A 20,390-nucleotide genomic window follows, 5' to 3' on the forward strand; every position below is an offset into this window, starting at 1 on the left:
GAAAGAAGGAACATAGGAAGGATTTTGTAAGTACTTGTCAAGTGCCAGGTATTGTGTTAAAATCCTTCAGGTATGTTTAGACAAGTATAACTTTTTTTTTTTTCCTTTTTGGCACTCTTCAGATTATAGCCTGAAAATTCCATTCTCCTATACATAAGCCTGGGGCATGCTCTGATTCTATTCTTAGAGTAGTATCACAGAACAACATGAATTCATTTCAAGAGTTTGAAAGAATATGTAATCTAACTTATACTGAACAGATAAGGCAGTTTGGTATAGTTGATCTGGAGCCAGAAGACATGAATCCATGTCTTCACATTTGACCTCTTGATAACCATGTGACTTTGGACGAGTTCTTAAACTCTGTGAGTCTCATTTTTCTCATCTTTAAAGTAAGATCATTTGACTAGAGTCTTCATTTATGTTCTTATAGTAATCTCATATGAAACATAACCTGGGTCATCCAGCCTTGACTTAGAAAAGCTCCAGTGAGGGGGAAGCCTGTTGTTTCTCAAGGCAGAGTATTCTATTTTTGAAAGTTCTAAGTGTTAGAAAGTTTTAGGTGCCACAGTGGATAGAACACTACCTCTGGAGTCAGAAAAACTCAATTCTTGAGTTCAAAAACAGTCTAACACACTTTCCAACTATGTAACCCTGGGCAAGTCACTTGTCCTGTTTGCCTTAGTTTTCTCATCTGTAAAATGAGCTGGAGAAAGAAATAGCAAATCACTCCAAATCTTTGCCAAAAATAAAAAAAACAAAAACAACTCAAATAGGATTCTGAAGGGTCAGATACAACTAGAACTATTAAAAATAGAAATTTACCAAATACAAAAATATTGACCGAATACCCTGAACAGGTTCCTCTAAAGTTGGACAAAACTGAAAATGACTGAACAACAAAATTGCTGCCTCCTTGCAAATGCTTCCTGTAATTTTTCCTGGTTCTGCCTTGTGTGGCCATATAGCCCAAGTCTCATCCTTCTTCTCTATAACAGCCTTTCCAATGAAGGCAAATAACCTGTTCCACCTCACTCTTTTGTTCTTCAGGCTAAACAAGGTCAGTTCCTTGCATCCCACTGACTTCTTCCTAAAGTTACTTCAGTGGAATTGGATTTGCTTATAAGCCTGCCGCTAAGAGTCCAATTTCATTGTCAGAATTCTGTGTCAGGTCATGGACTTGTATGAAAACTAGTGAAGATTTCCTAGAATGAATTTACACATAGGAAAATGAGCAGAAGGTGCATTGAAGAGATATTTTTGTATTTTTCCTGTTAATTTTTTCCCCTTTTCAACTTTTTTTTTGTCATTGTCAAAATTCAGGCCTTATTATATAATCTGGAGACATGATTCTGATTTTTTCCTTTGCTTTATGGAGAGTTTTTACTTTCCTTACCTGAATTTGAGCTCAATCTTAGTCATCTCCCCAACAATTTTTCTTTCTGTCAGTTTCATTGTCCAGAGCAGCTACTAATAAGGACCTCTCAGAGTTTGTTGGAAGCAGAAGTGGGAAGTGAGGGTCTGACTATAATAATGAAGTTCTCCTAACTCTTCATTGTGCTTCTGAACTTCGTTCTCTTCCTTTGCTACATCAGGAGATCACCACTCGGAGGGTCCTAGTGAGAGGTGTGCAGCAGGAAAGCTACCCGACCTCTACTTTGCTCTAGTTTTTTTCCTGCTGGTTTAGATTTGTCAAACCTCTGGAGCAGTCTCTGGGTGTTTGGGCTAAACAATACAGCACCAACTGCAGCTACCCCGAGTTTAAAACCTTGACTCAGTAAGGCTATTGCTGCCAAGCTTGATTAGAAACCAGCAATGATTTTGTGTCAAAATGATGGAAAGTCAATAGGACATTTGCAATAATGCACGGGGGGCATCGTTGCTCAAGCTATCTTGTTTGGGGCTAGGTGTGGAGGTGAATCTGCCAAGCACTCCTCTTTTTCCTTCCTCCAGACCTCAGGTACTGCTCCACGGGCCCTGAGACTTCAGAGATGAGGTTTTGCTTCACCTTGCCTCTGATCAGGCTATCATATCACTTCCTGGCCCTTTCCAAACCTGCCTGCCCCCTGAGGCTTCCCTTTAGGTGATGGCTTCCCTTTGGAACGTGAGCTTCTGTAGATAGCAACTGAATTGTGTTTGTGATCTCTAGCATTTAGTATGGTTCCTGATATAGCAATTCCCTAATAAATGCTCCTTCTTTTCTTCCTTCCTTCCTTCCTTCCTTCCTTCCTTCCTTCCTTCCTTCCTTCCTTCCGACTGATGGTTACTCTAAGTCACATCATATTCTTGAAGGTACTTTTGATATTTCAGTATTCTGTACAAAATTTAAAAAGACTCAAAAGAATTTAGTTTCTTCTAAAGAAATTGTGCCAAGAACTGTGCTAATCAATGGGGATACAAATACAAACAAAAATAAAACCAGTCCTCACCCCCAAAGGACTCCCATTCTAATGGGAGAAGATACCACACAAAAGGGAGATAAAAAGAGGAGAGAGGTATTGAAGTCTGTAAAATCAGACACTCAGCCAGGAGGAGAAATAAATACTGACTGACAGGGGCCCTTCCCCTATCATGGAGGAGGGGTATTCCACTGTGAGAAGGCTTTGGGGAGTTAATAGACATTCCAGGGTGAGGAGGCCATTGGTGCTGAGGGAAGTTCAATAGTTGGTGCTGATGTGTGAAAAAAACAAAAGTACAAAAAGAAGGAGATATATTTATCTATCTATCTATATCTATCTATCTATCCTGAAGTATGTATGCTGTCTTCACTATTAGAATCTAAGCTCCCTGAAGACAGAGACGGTTTCCTTCTTGTTTCTTTATCCTTAGTAGCTGGCACAGTACCTGGTACAAAGTGGATTTGATTCACTGAACTTGCCCTAAATCATCTCACTAGTTAATAGCAGAGCTGGAATGAGAACCAAGTCACATGCCTTCTAGTCCATTGTTTATGTCATTGTAAATGATCAAAAGGTCAATCTCTTGGTTTCTTCAGGGCCCTGATTTTTATCATGACAACCCGATGGTCCCCTATTTCCTCTCTGGGATGGCTCTGCCCAGGATTCACTATAGTCCTGTGTGGGAGAGGAACAGAGCATACTCTTCTTGTCCTTCTCACCCTCCTTCCTCTTGTCTTGCTGTAAAACAAGACAAAAAAATAACTACCAATTTGGTCCCATTGTTCTCTTTCTTCCTTTCTGTTTTTGTTGTCTACGGATGTAGCCCACAGTAAATCTTTTCACATGTGTTTGTGTGCAGGGCCCCTTGACTGCTGGATCCTGCTGGCTCCATTCTGACTTCCTTCCTAAATTCTTTCTTCCTTATTCTAGGTGTGAGGCAAAGGGCCCACTGACCAGTCTTCATCCCCAGAAGTAGGAAAAACTCTTTGTTTTCCCTTTGTGATCTACCTCCAAAGATCTTCATGGCATCTATGTTCTGTTTCTTGAAATTGGCAAGTTCTTGTTCTTGGGCAATCCCAAGGGAAAGTACTCTCTTATGGAGAGAACTTCCAGGATCTTCATAGCTTTCTTCCCAGGTTCTCCTCTTCTCTTTAGGTTACTCCTAGTTATTTAAATTTTAACCAAACATGCATAAAGAAATAGGGGTTTTAGAAAATCATACCAATAGCTGGTGAAAGAGGTCCAGCCAATTTATTTATTTGTTTGTTCATTTACTGTGGTGGTTTTCCTGGAGGCCAGCCTTAGTCTTACTTGAAATAAATAATTACTTCGAAGTCGCAGCCAGCTGGTAAAAATTGCAAACGTTTATTTCTCCTTACAAAATTAGCCCGGTTAGTTGAGGCCTATCTCTCTGCCTGGCTCCAAGAGATCTTGCAGCTTTGTCCTTGGTTTCTGCCTCTGTTTTCTTCAGCCTCCAGCCAGCTCCGACTCGTGGCTTCTCAATCTCCAGTCTGTGGCGAGTAGTCTTTTCTTCCAGAGTGTTCTGTCTCAGAGCCCTGTTGATGTATCCCTTCTTTCTCTTGAGATGGATATCATTTTTTAAAATCATGAATCCTTTGAAATTATCTTTGATCATTGTATTGCTGAAAATAAGTAAGTCTTCATCCAACAATTTTGCTGTTACTGTGTACAGTGTTCTCTTGGTTCTGCTCACTTCACTTTATATCAGTTCATGCAGTCTTTCCAGGTTTTGCTGAAGTCTAGCACCTTTTATTTTGAAAACAATAATAAATGTTTTGGGTACTGTCTAGAGTAGTGGTTCTTAAACTTTTGTTTTCAGTATCTTTATCCTATTAAAAATTATTGAGAATCCTCTCCAAAAAGTTTTTGTTTATCTGGATTATATTTATAGACATTTACCATATTGGAAAAAAAAAACTATTTTTGAATTTGTAGACCCTCTAAAAGAGTTTCAGAGATCCTAGGATTCTTTAGACCATACTTTGAGAACCGCTGGTCTAGAGTCTAAAAGAAGTAGTGAGGTCTTTGAAAAACAAGAGACTATTTGGTAAAATAGAAATATCCCTGAACTTGAAAGCAAAACACCTGAGCCAACCAAGTCCTAGTTCTGCCTGCTCCCCATATTCACCTGTTAATTTTTCATATTTAAATATTTCTTTTGGTTTCTGGATTTTTTATTTTCATTATTAGCTGTTTGACTTTGGTCGTCACACTTTACTCTGACTCTTAGTTTTCTCATGTGTAAAAGGAAAAGTTTGGACTCACTTTTAAGGATTCTTCCATCTCAGAGTTTATGATTTTAAAAAATACATTGTAATGATGTATTTTGGTATTATATCATCTACATTTTCTAATATATTCTCCTCTTTACCACTCATTCTCAGAAAGCCATCTCTTAAAACCAAGGGGAAAAAAAATAAATTCAGCAAAATTAACTATGATGTTAAAAAGGTCTGATATGATAGTACCATAGTTCCATACCTATGGTCCTCCACATCTGCAAAGAAGTGGGAAAAACATCTTATTATGTCTCTTATTTGGGGTCAAAGTTGGTCAGTACGCAATATTCAGTTTTGATTATTTTGTTGTTATTGTTCTTTCCATTTATATTGTTTTCCTGATATTTCTCATTTCAATTTATATCAGTTCATTTAAGTGTTTGTGTTTCTCAGAATTCTTTGTTTTCACCATTTCTTACAGAATAGTAACTTTTCAATACATTCATGTATCACAATTTTCTTAGCCATTCCCCAGTCAATGGACATCTGCTCAAAATCTGTGACTATATGTCAGGAGACTGGAATTTGTTTTCCTTTGAATGATGATGACTCACCAAATGGACCAGTCATTGAAATCAGCTGCTGTTTTCTCATTAATACACTGGGGAGAATATTTTTCTTTTTTGAGTATTTAATGTGGATGAATAACCACTTAATCAATAAATGTTTGACTAATACCATAATCTAAAACAGTGGTCCTCAGCCTTAATAATGATTTTAGAAGAGCAAAGAGCCAGTGGGAGATAGAGTAGATTTGTAAACATGGCAACTAAAGAGAGTGAAAAGTTTGTTGTTTTATTCAATTGTTTCAGTTTTTTCCCTATTCTCCATGACCCTATTTGGGATTTTCTTGACAGGGATGCTGGATCAGTTTGCAATTTCCTTCTCTAATAATTTTATAGAAGAGAAAACTGAGGCAAAGTTTTTTTTCTTCAGTTTTTGAGTCAGTTAAACGACTTGTCCAGGTCACACAACTAAAAAGTATCTGACACAGGATTTGAATTCAGGTCTTCTTGACTCTAGGCCCAGTGCTTTTATCTGATATGCCACTCATAAATTCAAACCCATATCCTCTGGCTTTATATCTAGCATTTTTCTCACTGTCATAATTATTGTTATATTTATCAGAGCTGTTGGTTGGGCTTACAGAAAGTGTATCTGTGACCTCAGATATTGACTTTATCCCCAAGGAAATGGTTTTCACACTATTTCTATGGGTAGTTTGCTTAGTGTTGGGTCTGTCATCTTGGAAACAAAATATGTGGTCAACATTAATTCAGAAATCAACTGTACATAATCACATCTCTATTACCCAGAAGTATGGATAACTCTGTTTCCATTAAAGCTCTTGCAAAGCTTAAGTCATTATATATTATAGAGCACTATATAATTATTATTATCTTATTGATTTTCTTAGTTGACTGAGAGACTCTGTTGACTTGAGTGTGGAGCTTATCACTTAGTTAGAAGGGAAGGAAAATTTAGACATGGCACTCAAGGACCACAACACATAAGTAGCTTTCTTATTTATTCTTCTCTAAATCCCTCTCCTTTCTTCAATGCTTCCCCATGCCCAACATTGTTTCTCTTCCTTAATAAAAAATAGATGAGGTATAAAATGAAAGAGAGAGGGACTAATTCTATTTTGGATTGTGCTGGACTTATTCAAGTTTGCATCTTTCATGGATTGGAGCAGGTAAGGAATCAATTACCCTCAAATTCTTAAAATGAAACATTCATAGGGTCATGGCATTAAGGCTAATGGGGAGGCTCTGCTGTTATTTAATCTTAACCCCTTCATTTCACAGAGAAGTACACTGAAGCTATAGAGATTAGGTAATATCACAGACATACTTAGGGCCAGAGAATGACTTGAACTCTGATGTCACACCCAATGTGTACCATTATTTCTCTCATTTTGAAAGAAACTGTTATTGTATTTTTAACTTTAATCCCCAATATCTCTCAATTTTATTTATGATCTGTTTCTACCTCTTAAAGCATAATCTATCCCCAAGTTCTGATTAGTTGAAAATCTTGATTAATTGGGGTTTTGTTGTACATATATGGTTTTGTGAGATTTTGACCTAAGATTATTTACTTAAACAGAATCTTAGCAAGCAAATATGGATAAGGAAAAGTTTATTAGCTCTAGGGGTAGACAAAAATGAGAACATAATGGAAGCTACCCCCTCTAACCCATAACCAGTCAAAATAGAATTGCTACCAAGGAACAGAATAGAGCTAAAAACACTTAAAATTTTTTAAACTGTATACATTTAGATCCCCTCCAATAAGAATTTATTAAATGCTTCTACTCATCAGGTATCATACAAGGTAGTGAGGATATTAAGACAAAAATGCAACAGTCCTGCCCTTGAAGAGCTTCCATTCCAATGAGGATAAAACAAATACTTACATAAAGTAAACACAAAAGCCAATCAATGAATGAACAATTTTTATTATTAAGCACCTTTGGGGACTTATATTTATATTTCATTAAATATATTACAATATTTAATGTCATTATACTTATATTTAATGTTATTATTCTAGTTACATTTATATAAATATTTAACATTTATCATATTTATTAGTATAGTTAGCATATTATTTATTATATATTATAGTATGTTTAACATGTTATGTTTAATTACTATTATAATTAAGCAGGCTTTGGGCATATAAAGCTAGAGATAAAGCAGCTTCAACCTTCAAAGAACTTATATTCTAAAATAAATATAAAGTATATCAGATTATTTATTTATTTTTTTCTGTTGGGGTTATAGTGACCCTGGCAGCTAGAGAAGAGACAGGAGAAACTTCACATAAGAGGAGACAGAAACTGAGTTTTGAAGGAAAAACTAGGGATTCTTAAATCTAGAAGTGAAGAGAAGTGCATTCCATATGATGAAGGAAAACTTTTATGGGAGAGCCATATAAGTGCGAGATGGAAGATTTTGTCTGAGAACACTAAGCCAGTCATTCAGATTGAAATCCAGCATGTGCAAAGGGGAGTTATGGACAGTTATCTTAGAAAAGTAGGCTACGAATGTCTACAAAACTATTTAATTTTTATTCTATCAGAAATAGGGGACCACTCGAGCTTTTTATGCAAAGGACTGGTGAAAGGAAAGACAGAAGCTAACTTCAAGAAGCTTCCATTCTACAGGAAGGATGTGATGTATAAACAGATTAGTGTCTGTATGATAATTCAAGAGGGTGGGACAGGGAGAATTTCTAATATCAGGGAAAAGCATTTATTGTTATTTTGGCTCCTAATATCCTCTTTGGTAGGAAATGTGGGAAATGGACATCCAGTATTGTGTCACTTTTGACAATTGGCTAAGCAGTAATTTTTTATGCTGTGCATAATGTTATTAAAATTCTGAAGGGTTTTTTTCTAATGGGGAGAATGTTCATTATCTGATTGTGCTGCTGTTTTTCATCAAGGAGCTACTGATAAACTGAGGCAGTGAATTCTTCCAACAGTCTGCCCTAATTGAGTTTTGCCTTTAGTAGAAGCTTGACAGAATCATTAGAAGAAAGAAATCGAAGTGGGGGAGGGAAAGACCAAAGAAAAGAGGGAGATGAATATTGATTAACCATGAATCTGTGTATGAAATGATGGATTTTGAATACAGGTCATATTTCAGTGTTGTTAATATCAAGGAACTGTCCAAATTATTTCTTGGGAGTAGATTTTGTTGTATCAAACACTGGATATGCTCATTGGACCATTTGCTACTTGGGGCCTGAAACTGCTTTTTTTGTACACATATATTTGCTGTAATGATATTTATTTGGTAGTAGAATTAGATTTGAAGGAGGGGAATATTTTGAAATAGATCCTTCCATAAAATGAGTCTCCTAGAGGGACTCACTATTAGAGAAGGGGGCAGATGTTGCAGAGGGGATATTGTAGGTCTGAGAGAACATGAAGTTGAAGTCTGAAAGCCAGAAAACAAGGCTGAGAAAGAAATAAGGCCATTTATGCAATGGAGACTCCAGGTTCCAGGAGGAACTATTAGAGAGATGCAGGCTGAATGGCACTAGTTAGGAAAGTTGGAATTGTTTGAAATGTCAAAACCAAAGTTTAGTCATTAAGTTTCAATATTTGCTTGGAAGGAGGTTCCCCAGTGGAATGGGCCAGTGCTTAGCTGTGATCAGTCCATTGCTGTCTGATATTTTTGTCAATACCTTATATAAGAATATAGAAGAAATATTTATCTGTCTCAAGTCTCAAGGGATAGCCAAGCATATTGAATAAAAGGGTCAGATTCCAAAATATATTAACAGACCAGAAACACTGGAGTGAATCTAATAAGATGAAATCCAATAACGATAATTGTAAAGTCTTAAATTTGTGATGATATTTTGGATCCATTTGCAAGAGGGTGGTGTGAATGGCAGCATTTTGTTTGAGGGAAAAAAAATCCAGGAGATTACAAATCCATTATGAATCAGTATTGTGTGACATCTTTAAAAGCTCCTGCAATTTTAGGCTACTCTGAGAGTGGTATAATGTCCTGGATAGGGAAGTGATGGTCTAGCTATACACTCACCTGGTCAGAATGTATGTCTGATTGGATGGCAAAATTGTGCCATATAAGGATTAAATGAAATAATGTTAATGTCTAGCCTGGGAAAGAACAGATTAAGGGAAGGCATGTTAGCATTGTTCAAATATTTGAAAGTCTGTTATGGGAAAGAGGGATTTGATTTGTTCTGCATATCCTCACAGGGAAAATTATTAGGAAAAAGTGCTTAAAAACTAGAGATCCATAGGTAGAATGAGCTGTCTCATTAGTAAATTTCCTATTACTAAAGGCTTTTAAACAAGTACTTCGTGGGGGTGTTGTTGAGGAGGTGCCTTTTTAGGGATGGATCAAGCTGATGATTTTTGGGGTGCTTTCCAGCTCTGAGATTATATGATATTATCAATAAATTTGTCTTTTTTAGTTCTTAGTAGAATAGTATAGATTGGAAATCTACAAGCTACAGTTGGCTGTCCTTTTTTGTATGACACTCAAGCTAAGAAAAAGAGAGCTGGACAAAAAACAAGAGGTAACCCAGATTTGACTTGAGTACTGTAAGTTTCTGATTCGTGGTGTAAATCATCATCAGAAAGTAGGTTTTGAGGAAGTAAACAACAAACAAAATCCAGACCCAAGCAAGTGGGAAAAAAATATGATCATGAAAGTCTGCTTTTGCTATAAAATTCTGTGTCTAGTAATAAAACTGAATAATAAAACTTTATGTTTGTATGACATTTTATACTTTTCAAACACTTTCATGTACTTTATCTGGTTTTATTACCAAAGTAACCCTGGGAAATAAGTAGGAACAGACATTATTATAGATGTATGACAGATAAACATAGAGAGGTAAAGCAATGGCAGAAGCAACACTAGTACTCAGGTTCCCTGATTCCTAATGCGTTCTTATTTCATTCCTTTAACCTGTCTCTCAATTTATCTAACAATTTTTTCCTCCCTCCCTCTCTTCTCTCCTTCCTTCCTTCCTTCCTTCCTTCCTTCCTTCCTTCCTTCCGTCCTTCCTTCCTTCCTTCCTTCCTTCCTTCCTTCTCCTTCCTTCCTTCCTTCCTTCCTTCCTTCCTTCCTCCATCCCACTAACTATCTATTATTCATTTATTTATTTCTTCATCCATACATACATATAATCTTTCATATTCTTATTTGATGTCCATACCATAAACACCCAGTCCAAATCACTATCCTTAAGATTTCCCTCTTTTTAAAAAATAAAAAAAACTTTATTGTCAGCAACTTTTAAATATGAAGTCCAAACTGAAATTGCTCTAGATTTCCATGAATTAACTTGCTTCCTGGGGTACCTACATAACTCTGCCCAGAGGAGAGTATGTGCTGAAGCATGCCCATCCTTTTGGCACATGGGCAGAGATTCCTTTCTGGCACTGCAAGTTTGCAGCTGTGGTAACTCCCTTATCAGGTGGCATCTGATCTGTGCAATCAGATATTTGTACATGTTCCCTAAGTTTGGGCAGGCTCAGCTGTGTTGGTCCCTTTGCATTCAATAGAGAGGATTGCGTTTGCAGATTCAAAACAAATCACCTGGTGGAACAGATCACCATGTCCATTACTAACACTGGAAACTGGCCTGTGTCTGGGCTGTATCCAAGTATCTATTGGGCTGCTAAAAAGACTGCTGATTTCCCCCAGCTTAAATGATGTGGGACAATAATCAGTTCATTTGTCTCTGTTAAATGCTTCTATATTTGATGCTATACTTGACATGATGGAGGGTAGGAACACAAGAGAGAGAAGCCATGTTGGGTAGTGGAAAGACCAGGTACTTTGGGATCAAAGAACCTAGGATCCAATCTGAACCCAACCACTTGTAGCAACCAGTATCATGTCTTGTAGCTGTCAACCTAGATATCCCTAGTTTGAAAATATGGACCGTTGGGAAGTTACTTCTCCCCACCTGCCTTCAATTTCTTTAATATGAGGGAGTTAGACAGCATAGCATAACTTCTAAAGACATTTCCAGTTCAAAATCTGTGATGTTATGAGATAGAACCCATGTCCTCCAGGATCTGGAGTTGGCAAGGAAAACTTTGTGGACGTGGGGTTTGAGATAGATGGAAGGAAGAAAGATAACTGAAATAAAGTCAACAGCATTAGCAAAATCCCAGAAGCAGGACTGAACATGGTAGGGTTCGTAGAAGGGTGGGAGTCCTAATCAGTAAGTAACTTCCAGAGTATTTCCCTTTAGGGTTGTCCTATTGTAGGAATTGGAATGAATCAAAGCAAAGTATAACGATTAGGAAGAGAGGGGATCTATCCTCTTGGTGCCAGCAGTGAGCTGCAAACCACCATTTATGTGCCAGGGTAAATTGAACCAGATGAGCTTTTATGGTTAATTCGTCTTTGGAACAGTTATAAGGCAAGGGGAAAGTGAAGGCAAATAAATAAAAATAAAACGAGCAGTTTAATAAAGAGGAATTTATTTTCTACATTGTTTTGGGTTTAATCGGGAGGAAAAATATCATTAAAGGTTCCTGCACCTCCCCTAGTAGGCAAAGCAGGAGCTGATTAAGAGAGAAGTTAAAGATTCTCTCTAAGTGGAGCCTTCTGTTCTTTGAGAGGCATTAAGGAGTAATGAATAGTGAGTGCTCTGTTTTAATTCTGACTGATACACTCTGCTTCCTGAAACCTTTAGCAAAATCTGCTTTGCTCAGAATTCATATTGAACTTAACAACTGAGCTGGAAGAAAAGAGAAGTAGACTCGAAAGGGAAAGGTGGCACAGGATTGGATTGGAGATGGGCAATACATTCACTCCTTTCCCCTTTTCCTTGGTGCTAACTTAGATAATGCTGACTAGAACCTCTTTCAAAGAATCCAAGTATAAATTGAATAGACAGTGTGATGCAATTAAATGATCATTAAATCTGGAGTTAAAGGAGGATTTAGGCTGAAATCTTGACTTTTGCATCAAGTGACCTTGAGCAAGTCACCTACAGATCTTTCTCTCTAAGATCTCAGGACTACCATTTTGAGAAGGATTTCAGCCTTGCTTCACCTCAGTCTGACCTGTCTCCAGATCTCACCTGTTTCTGCTAGGTTGTTCCAATGCCTTCTTGCCTCCTCTCCCCATTTCAGCACCTAATTATTTGTCTGACTATCTATCTATCTATCTATCTATCATCTTTTTCTATCACCTTTTCTGCCATGATCCTGTGTAAAGTAACACATGTTGACTGAGAGAGACCTCCTTTGAAGTGACAAGTGTGAATTCAGTAAGGTAGCTAAGACATCGAGGTGAGTTTCTTGTGATGAACTATACACACCCATCTCCCCTTTTCTTTCCTTCTTCTTTCCTTATATGAATATGTTTGAGAGCAGCACAGGTCCTAAGGTTTTATCACCCTTACAAGAGGAACAAAGGGCACAGGGGAGGTGGATAATAGCTCATTAGGATACTTAGCGGTTGCTATTTCTGGCAGGAGTTACAACTCTCAAGTAGTCAGTCTGAGCTTCTCTGTCAGATCAGATGATTTTGTGATAAACAATTGTTCGAAGAACCAAATAGACTGCAAAACCTTTCCCTAGCAGGATCAGGGTCTGTCTTCCCCACTCCTTAAAGACATAGGAGTGACAGTGAAACTCACAGCAGTACCATTGACTTGTGCCCACTTGGAATCCTAGAATTTAGAGTGGAAAGAACTTCCATCAGCTTGTATTCATCATTCCCTTTGAGAGGCAGGGCGCTCTTGCTGAATTTGAAAAGTAATCTTGTTATATTAATCAAGCTGCTACCTTAATTAATGTTTCTTGTTTCCAAGCATTGAGAACCCAAGTCTCCACCCTTGGGCTTTCCAACATGTCAAGCATTTATTCATTTTCATGATGCCCTAGGGGCCGATTGCCAACCCTGTCTCACCCAGGAAGCAGCTGTTACAAACAGCTGTTACAAGGTGAAGGGAACCTCTGCCCCCAAACCACAGGAGGCACACAGGTGATAAAATCTTTAGGATGCTGTCTTCTTGGTTATTTACCCTGTGCTATCTAAGGCCACTAGTCTCACTGAAGAAGAGCATCTGGTATCCTTTTAAGAAACTGACTCTTCCCATATAGAATGCTGCCTGGGTTTCCAGACACAGCTGGCATGTTGCTGGCATTGTCTGGCATTCAGGCAGGTGACTCACTCTGCTGGCTACAGAAGCACCCAAGGGGCTTTCACCTGCTCTGCTGTAAAATTCAAGAAGTGTTTAGTCTGGAGGGCTAGAAATCCAACGCTCCCCCTTTTGTGTTTGCACCTCTCGGTGGCTGTTGACATCTCTGAGAACTGGTATCTGGCCAGGTGGAATGTGAGACTGGAAGGAAGAGCCTCCCAAATGTAGTCTGGGCAGGCAAAGGAACTGAGAGCCCCACAGGGACTCACAGGGCTGCAATTTATCACTTTAGAGCTGCCAAGAAAATAGGGAAGCTGAACTCAACTCACCTCTTGTAGCCCTGTAGTGAGCCTGATAAGGTCAGGGGTCAATGCTCATCACTCTTTGTCTGGAACCATTTCATTCTCTTATCCATTTAAGCGTCATTGGAATATGATCTGATTTTTCTTTGACCCAACTCAACTTGCGTAATTATCTTACAGAATCACTAAGGAAGGGAATCCTTGGGCTTCTGGGAGATCTAAATGGTTAAAGATGGAAGGAACCTTAGGAGATCATCTGGGCCACATCCTCCTCTTGTTTTTTAGACTAGGTAAATGACTTTCAGAGAGATGATCTGATTTAGCTAAGGTCAAATAGGTTTGAGCTCCTGACTCCCAGGGTTAGTGATATTTCTACTACATCCTAAAACTTCATTTAAATTACTTTTTGGAAATAAATCAGGAGTGTTTGTGCTTACTCATCTTAACTCTTTTTGGGAGCGGAGGAAGTATGAGAGCATTTGGGCTTATGTGGAAGACTTGGAAACATTAGTGTGCCTCCTGTTCATTACCAGCAGCCAGACCAGGTATGAAATTAGCATTGAAAAAAGACCCAGGAAAACTTTGCAGTTATTCCCATTTCTTGAAATTTGAAGCTGTCCTTTTATGGATACTTATATGGATAGCTATGGAGACATTGCCATTTAGTGTCACTAATTCTGGCTCAGGCAGAAAGCCTCCTGAATCAGAATGGAAGGAACTACCCTCATTCCTTGGTTGCCCTGGAGCATCATTGGAGGTATCATTTGAAGTGAGTTAGGTCCATTGGATAGATCTTGAACCTTTTTGGCTCTATAAAAAGCTTCATTCTAATGGTATCTATAGCCATGGGATTTTACTTGTCACTGGTGAATATTCTCCCAAAGTCCCCAGTTTTCCTGATTACAAACAATTGTATTTCTCCAGGTGGATTAGGTTCAAGTGTGTCCAGATGCCAAGTAACTTAAAATGTTTCCCTTTTCACTTCCTCCTCTTCTTCCCCTTCCATTGACACTATAAATATAGAATCACACTCAGGCGTCAAAGAGGTGTCATGAGCCAGTTTGACCTTATTTTCATGGTGTGTCTATCTCGAGCCAAAAGTCAAAGAGTCTGAACCCTGACCTTGACTTTGCTGTTGGTTCTTTGTGTATCCCTAGGACAAACAGTTTCCCTTTCCCCCTTCTCTTCTACCCCTCCTATCCCTTTGTTTATTTCAAAAGCATTTGTGAAGATTGTTTTTTGTTTTGTTTTGTTTTGTTTTGTTTTTTTTGGTCCTGTCCTTTGATATCTTCATGTATCATGTGGAGTATCATGTGGGGATGTCTGGGATGGAGTCTCCCCATAATGAAGCAGAAAAAAAAAACACCAAACTATAATTTGTTGTGTTGAAGTTGTCTGAGATTAAATGACTTAATTTCAGTCACATAAGCATCAGAAGGAAGACTTGAATCCAAGTCCAGCATATTATTGTCTGTAAAGTTGTCTGATAGTCTGGTAGATTAAATGATTTAATTTGAGTCACATAAGAGTCAGAAGGGAGACTTGAATCCAAGTCCAGCATGTTATTGTCTATACCATGAAATAAATCATACTGAGCCATGTTTCTGATTGTGGGATGGTGATCTGCTTATCTGTGGTGGGGGTGTGAATGATCTGCCCCTTTGTTATATCACTTGGAGTTTATATACTAAAAGCCCTGTTCATGTTATCTGGAGTTTCCTTTTATTTTGAAAGACACGGTCTGCTGTTCCCAGGCAGGTGAGAGCATGGAAATGTCTATGGGTCTCATTTTTTATTTCAGCAAGTAATTATTTAGAATCTATTAGGTTATTAGCATATATACATATGAAGTGTAAGGGGTGATCCTTGCCTTCAAAGAATTTATGGTTCTGTTAGGGAGATAACAATAATAGCTGGCTTGTATGTATAGTACATTAAAGACTATTTGGGAAATAGTCTCTGCCCTCAAAGAACTTCCAGTTCAAGAAGAGGAGACAACACTTGTGTATTTAATAATATACAAAATAAATAGGGGATATTTTGGCATTGGTCATTTAGGGAATTAGGAAAGAATGTGCCAGAGATGAGGGCGGCTTTTATTTCAGGAAAAGAGGACAGTCAGTTGAAAGACATGAAGATAGGAGATGGAGGGTCATATATGAGAACTAGAAGAATACAGAAGGATGAATAATGGATGACAAGGTTAAAAAGGATTGAAGGCAGGCTAGGAAGAGCTTTAAAGTCAAGCAGAAGCTTACATAATGAGTGCCCCCCAAATCTCAAAAGCTTTTGCCAGTGGTAGGGCCAACACCAGCCTTACAAAGTGACTTAGGAAAGACAAAAAGGCCATGCCCACCTAGATGCTCTATAGGGAGCAAGGAGATATGGTCAAAAAGAATAGGAACTTGATGGTGAAGAAAAGGCAATTTTCCAGGGGAACAAAAAGTCAAGACCAGAAAGATTTTACTGAGTCCTGAATATTTTTGAGCCCAACTACTGCTTTAAGAGGACCATAGCAATTAACATTTTGAATTGGGAGATGATGAGAAAAGGCCACATAACTGAATTGTAAGTTTTATTGCTTCTTTTTTTCTTCCTTTTCAATAAAAACAACTAGAATGTGGATGCTTTAATATTTACATTTTTTTGGTCTTATATTTGATGTTTGGGGAAGGAATAAACTTGAGTATTATGTTATACTACGTCAAACTTTTCCCATATAGGGAAAGCTAGTTGATTTTTGAGGATGTGGTTGAATATGTTTGTATTGAATATTGAATCACATTTGAATGTGGTATACATAGATTGTAGTCTAAGGAAAGCTAACTCAAAACCTTTTGCCATTCCTAAAACTGTCTAGGATTTCTGTGAGGTCTTGGTTGCTAGTATTATTGTTGACATCACTTATTCTTTGATCACCTATGTGCCCAGCCTAGGGATGGGGATTTAGACATATGAAGTAATAGAGTGATAGCTTATAGTGTAGTCCTAAGGTAGAGGGATTAATCATATCAGCATTTAGCAAATCTGTGGTAAATTAATTCATCACCTTCTTGGATCACCCTACTCCAGAGTATTATCTTAATGAAGTGGCTACTTTTCTTCAGCTATTTGGGTCAAGTAATGCTCTAGGGAGAACTACTTAATAGTAACTGAGATGCCTTTTTGTGGGTCATAAAAGGGATGGTTTGTTAATTGAGAGAAGTGCTGATGGTGTTAATTATGTGATAAGGGGTGATGGGAATGATGACTTAAAAAAACATGACTCAGAATAGAGAAGTGTGTAGGGTTCCATGACCCTATAATATTACTGTATTTTATATAATACACACATATCTATATCTATTTAAATAATATAATATATTTTTCATTGGTACCTGTTGTTGTTCTAGTGTCCAACTTTTTGTGAAACAATTTGTGAATTGTTTCTTGGTTAAGATGCTGGAGTGGGTTTGTCATTTTTTTTTCACCTCATTTTAAAAGTAAGCAAACTGAGGAAATAGGGTTAAGTGACATAAGCAGAGTCACTCAGCTAGTAAAGATCTATGGCCAGATAAGACTTCTTGACTCTGGGCCTAGTGCTGTATCCTGGTACAGTGCAAGAACCCAGGAAGTACTTAAATATCTAACTTTAAAGAAAGAAAAAAAAATCAGCTTGATCCTAAAGTAAGAGAGAACCAAAGAAAGGAAACAAATGAGCATTTATTAAATGCCTACTATGTACTAAGCATCTGACACACTATTTCATTTGACCTTCACAACAACTATGGGAAGCAGTTTGCCATTTTGTTCCCATTTTAAAGTTGAAAAAAACATGTGAATATAAATTGCTTGCTCAGAGTTATACTGTTACTAACTAGGGCCATATTGGAATTCAGATCTTCTTCACATCATTTTGAGAATTTATTTGTAAAAGGTGGAATGTAAAGCCTTAGCTAAAAGGGTCATCTCCCAGTTCATGGTGGTTATATTTTGCCTTCTGGCACACTGGAACTTTGGGAATGTCTGTGGTCAGGAGTATATTTGAAAAGTCTGGCCTGGGATGAGATAGTGTCACTAGCAAATTCTCCTTCCATGGCACTGGTTATGACCCACCCTTTCAAGATTCTCAGTGGCTGGTGTTTCCTTTGTTCTCTGTTTTCACTTCTCCTATCCCTCCCCAGGGACCATGGCCCTTGACAAGGCCCCCTCAGAACCAATTCTATGTTGGACAACTTACCATAATGTTCCTCAAGAGAAAAACAAAGAAATCATAAATAAAGAACATCAGCAGAACAAGAGGAAGTGACTCGAGCTTCCTTTTTGGGACCTATCCAATGACACCTGAATGTGGCCTTCATCTGACTCCCTAGATTGACCGGGCTTGAATAAAGCCCTGGCGGGTGTTCAGAGCTCTTTCTCAGTCCTGTCACTTTGCAGGGATGGAGAAGTTTTATTAGCAGAAGGAGGACATCAAACTTTCTGTTCCTGGAGGAGGCCATGAAGGAAAAGGCAGCATGTTTCAAGGCCAGCAGCAGAGGATTGTTTATTTCCCAGTTTCCATCCTCAGCCTTTCCTTAAATTTGTTTTCCTCAATCCTGTTTCTGAAACTGAATTCATCTTCCCAGTTTCTTCTCCATCCCCTGCAGGACTTGAGCTTACCTCCAGGACTGCTCTAATTTATACATCTCAAAGTGAAACAAGGTCAGACTGTCCATTTCTGAGTGTTAAAACCACCCTGTCTAATTGCCAGATTAGCCACCTGAGTATGAGCCGATGACTCAATTGGAAAAAAATCATCCTTAAAAATTGTCAAGAGACCCACATTTTGTTGTTCATAATTTGAATGTCTCAATAGTCTACTGGTCACTTCTTGGAAAATGAAAAGCCTGGTAGCTCATTACCACCCGAAACCATGAAGGTCATTTTTTGGGCTCATGTTAGTGTGTTTTTCAGAACACCACTGGGCTGACCTATTTCTTTGCCATCTTCATTTTGAATGAAGTTGTTCAGCTTTATTAAGTAAGAGGATTAAAAAAATTGGGTATGTTATTTCACTTTGGACAAACTCTTGATGAAGCAGCTGGATGGCATAGTAGATGGAGTGCTGGACTTGGAGTCAGGGAGGCTCATTTTCTTGAATCCAAATCTGGCTTCAGACACTTACTAGCTGCATAACCCTACACAAGTCACTTTACCCTGTCTGCCTCAGTTTACTCATTTGTAAAATAAGCTGGAGAAGGAAATGAAAAATTGCTTCAGTATCTTTGCCAAGAAAATCTCCGGGGCAGAGGGTCATGAAGAGTTTATACATGACTTAAACATGACTGAACATCAGACAATAACAACAAAAACTTCCTTCACTATTTGTTGTAGAACAGTGCTTGGGGGCATTGAGAAATTCAGTAATTTGCCCACAATCGCATAACTACTGTGAGTCAAAGGGGAAATTTGAAGCTATTGTGTTTTTCTGATTTCAAGCATTCTTCTAACTGCTAGCTAAAATCCCTCCGTCATTTCTTTTCAGTGACAACAGGTTTTCAAGGGTGGGCAAAGAATATAAGGGGTTTCTGATTTTCTTTTATCTACTCTCCTCTTCCCTTTTATAGAACATTTACTGCAGGGATACAGGCTGTCCACATCCTTGGATCAAATGAGATAATATTGGTAAAATAACTTTGTAAACCTCATATGGCTAATAAATGCTGTTGTTGCCATCATGTTGTTATTATTTGCAAAAGAAGAGATAAGACATTTTTACAGAAAACTTGATAAATCTGCTAGGTAATACAGTGACTAGAGTACTAAAGCTTGAGTACTTCCTCTCTCCCTTTCTCCCTCCTTCCCTCCCTCTCTTCTTTCCTTCTTTTCTTCTTCCCTCCCTCTTTTCCTTCCCTCTTATTTCTCTCTCTCCTTTTCTTTCCTCCTTCCTTACTTCCTTCCTCCCTTTATTATTTCCCTCCTTCCCTCATTATTTCCTTCCTTCCTCCTTTTCTCCCTTCCTTATTTCCCTCCTTCCTTCTGTCCTTCTTCCCTTCTTTCTGTCTTTCCCTTTCTCTGTCCCTCCATTCCTCTCTTTCTTCCCTCTTTAGAGTCTAATGTATGTCTCAAGTGACACCCCAAATATGTCTCTTCTATCCCCAGACCCATTTTTCTCTTCTCACCACCTCCCTTTTTTCTTTCTTTTTCTTTTTCTTTTTTCTTTTTTTCTTTTTTTTTTTTTTTTTTTTTTTGGGTTTAAGGACAATGAATGGTAGCAACAGTTGCTATGGCAACAGCATCTGAGTCATCTCCTTGGGAACCTGAATAAAGGCCTTCCATCTCCAGACCAGCTCAGTGCTCTATCATAGGGCTTTGTTCCCTTTAATGTACCAGCATGGGGGAGCAAACTTTTCCGTCTCTGGATGCCAGAGTTTGCCTTTGGCACATGATGCTCCTGCCCTTTTGATGGATGCGGCATCAGATATAACTCAAGTAGGAAACCTGCATTTATTTTCTCAACTTATTCTATGTTCAGACTGCACTGTTATGTTGTCTAATAATGACACATGTCCTGCTGATTGTGCCATTGGGGCTACATAAGTTTTGTACGTGCTTAAAGGATACAGTCTGGATCCCATGGGACCTGGCCAATGGTCAGAAGAAACAGGGCCAGCTTCTGAATGCAGACAGGATGGATCTGTTGGCCTGGTCACCAGGGCAGTTCTGAATTACAGCCCCCCACCATCCCCTTCCTATCCAGCTCTCCC

General features: G+C 38.3%; 1 protein-coding gene across 4 annotated transcripts in view; it reads left to right on the forward strand.

The window, feature by feature from the left end:
* The window catches only part of LOC100922210 (carboxyl-terminal PDZ ligand of neuronal nitric oxide synthase protein), a 374,239-nt gene that overhangs the window by 181,484 nt on the left and 172,365 nt on the right, over positions 1–20,390 (forward strand). For 2 of the 4 annotated variants that reach the window (XM_031936789.1, XM_031936790.1), the window contains exon 1: positions 19,880–20,115. The exons of the other annotated variants lie outside the window; for them this stretch is intronic. In XM_031936789.1, the coding sequence (XP_031792649.1) occupies positions 20,008–20,115 (108 nt within the window). In that variant the 5' untranslated portion in view covers positions 19,880–20,007. Of the gene's footprint in view, positions 1–19,879; positions 20,116–20,390 lie in introns of those variants that run through there. 4 annotated transcript variants of the gene reach the window in all.

Source organism: Sarcophilus harrisii, chromosome 4 (genome assembly GCF_902635505.1).
Source record: "Sarcophilus harrisii chromosome 4, mSarHar1.11, whole genome shotgun sequence".
Classification (NCBI taxonomy): Eukaryota; Metazoa; Chordata; class Mammalia; order Dasyuromorphia; family Dasyuridae; genus Sarcophilus; species Sarcophilus harrisii.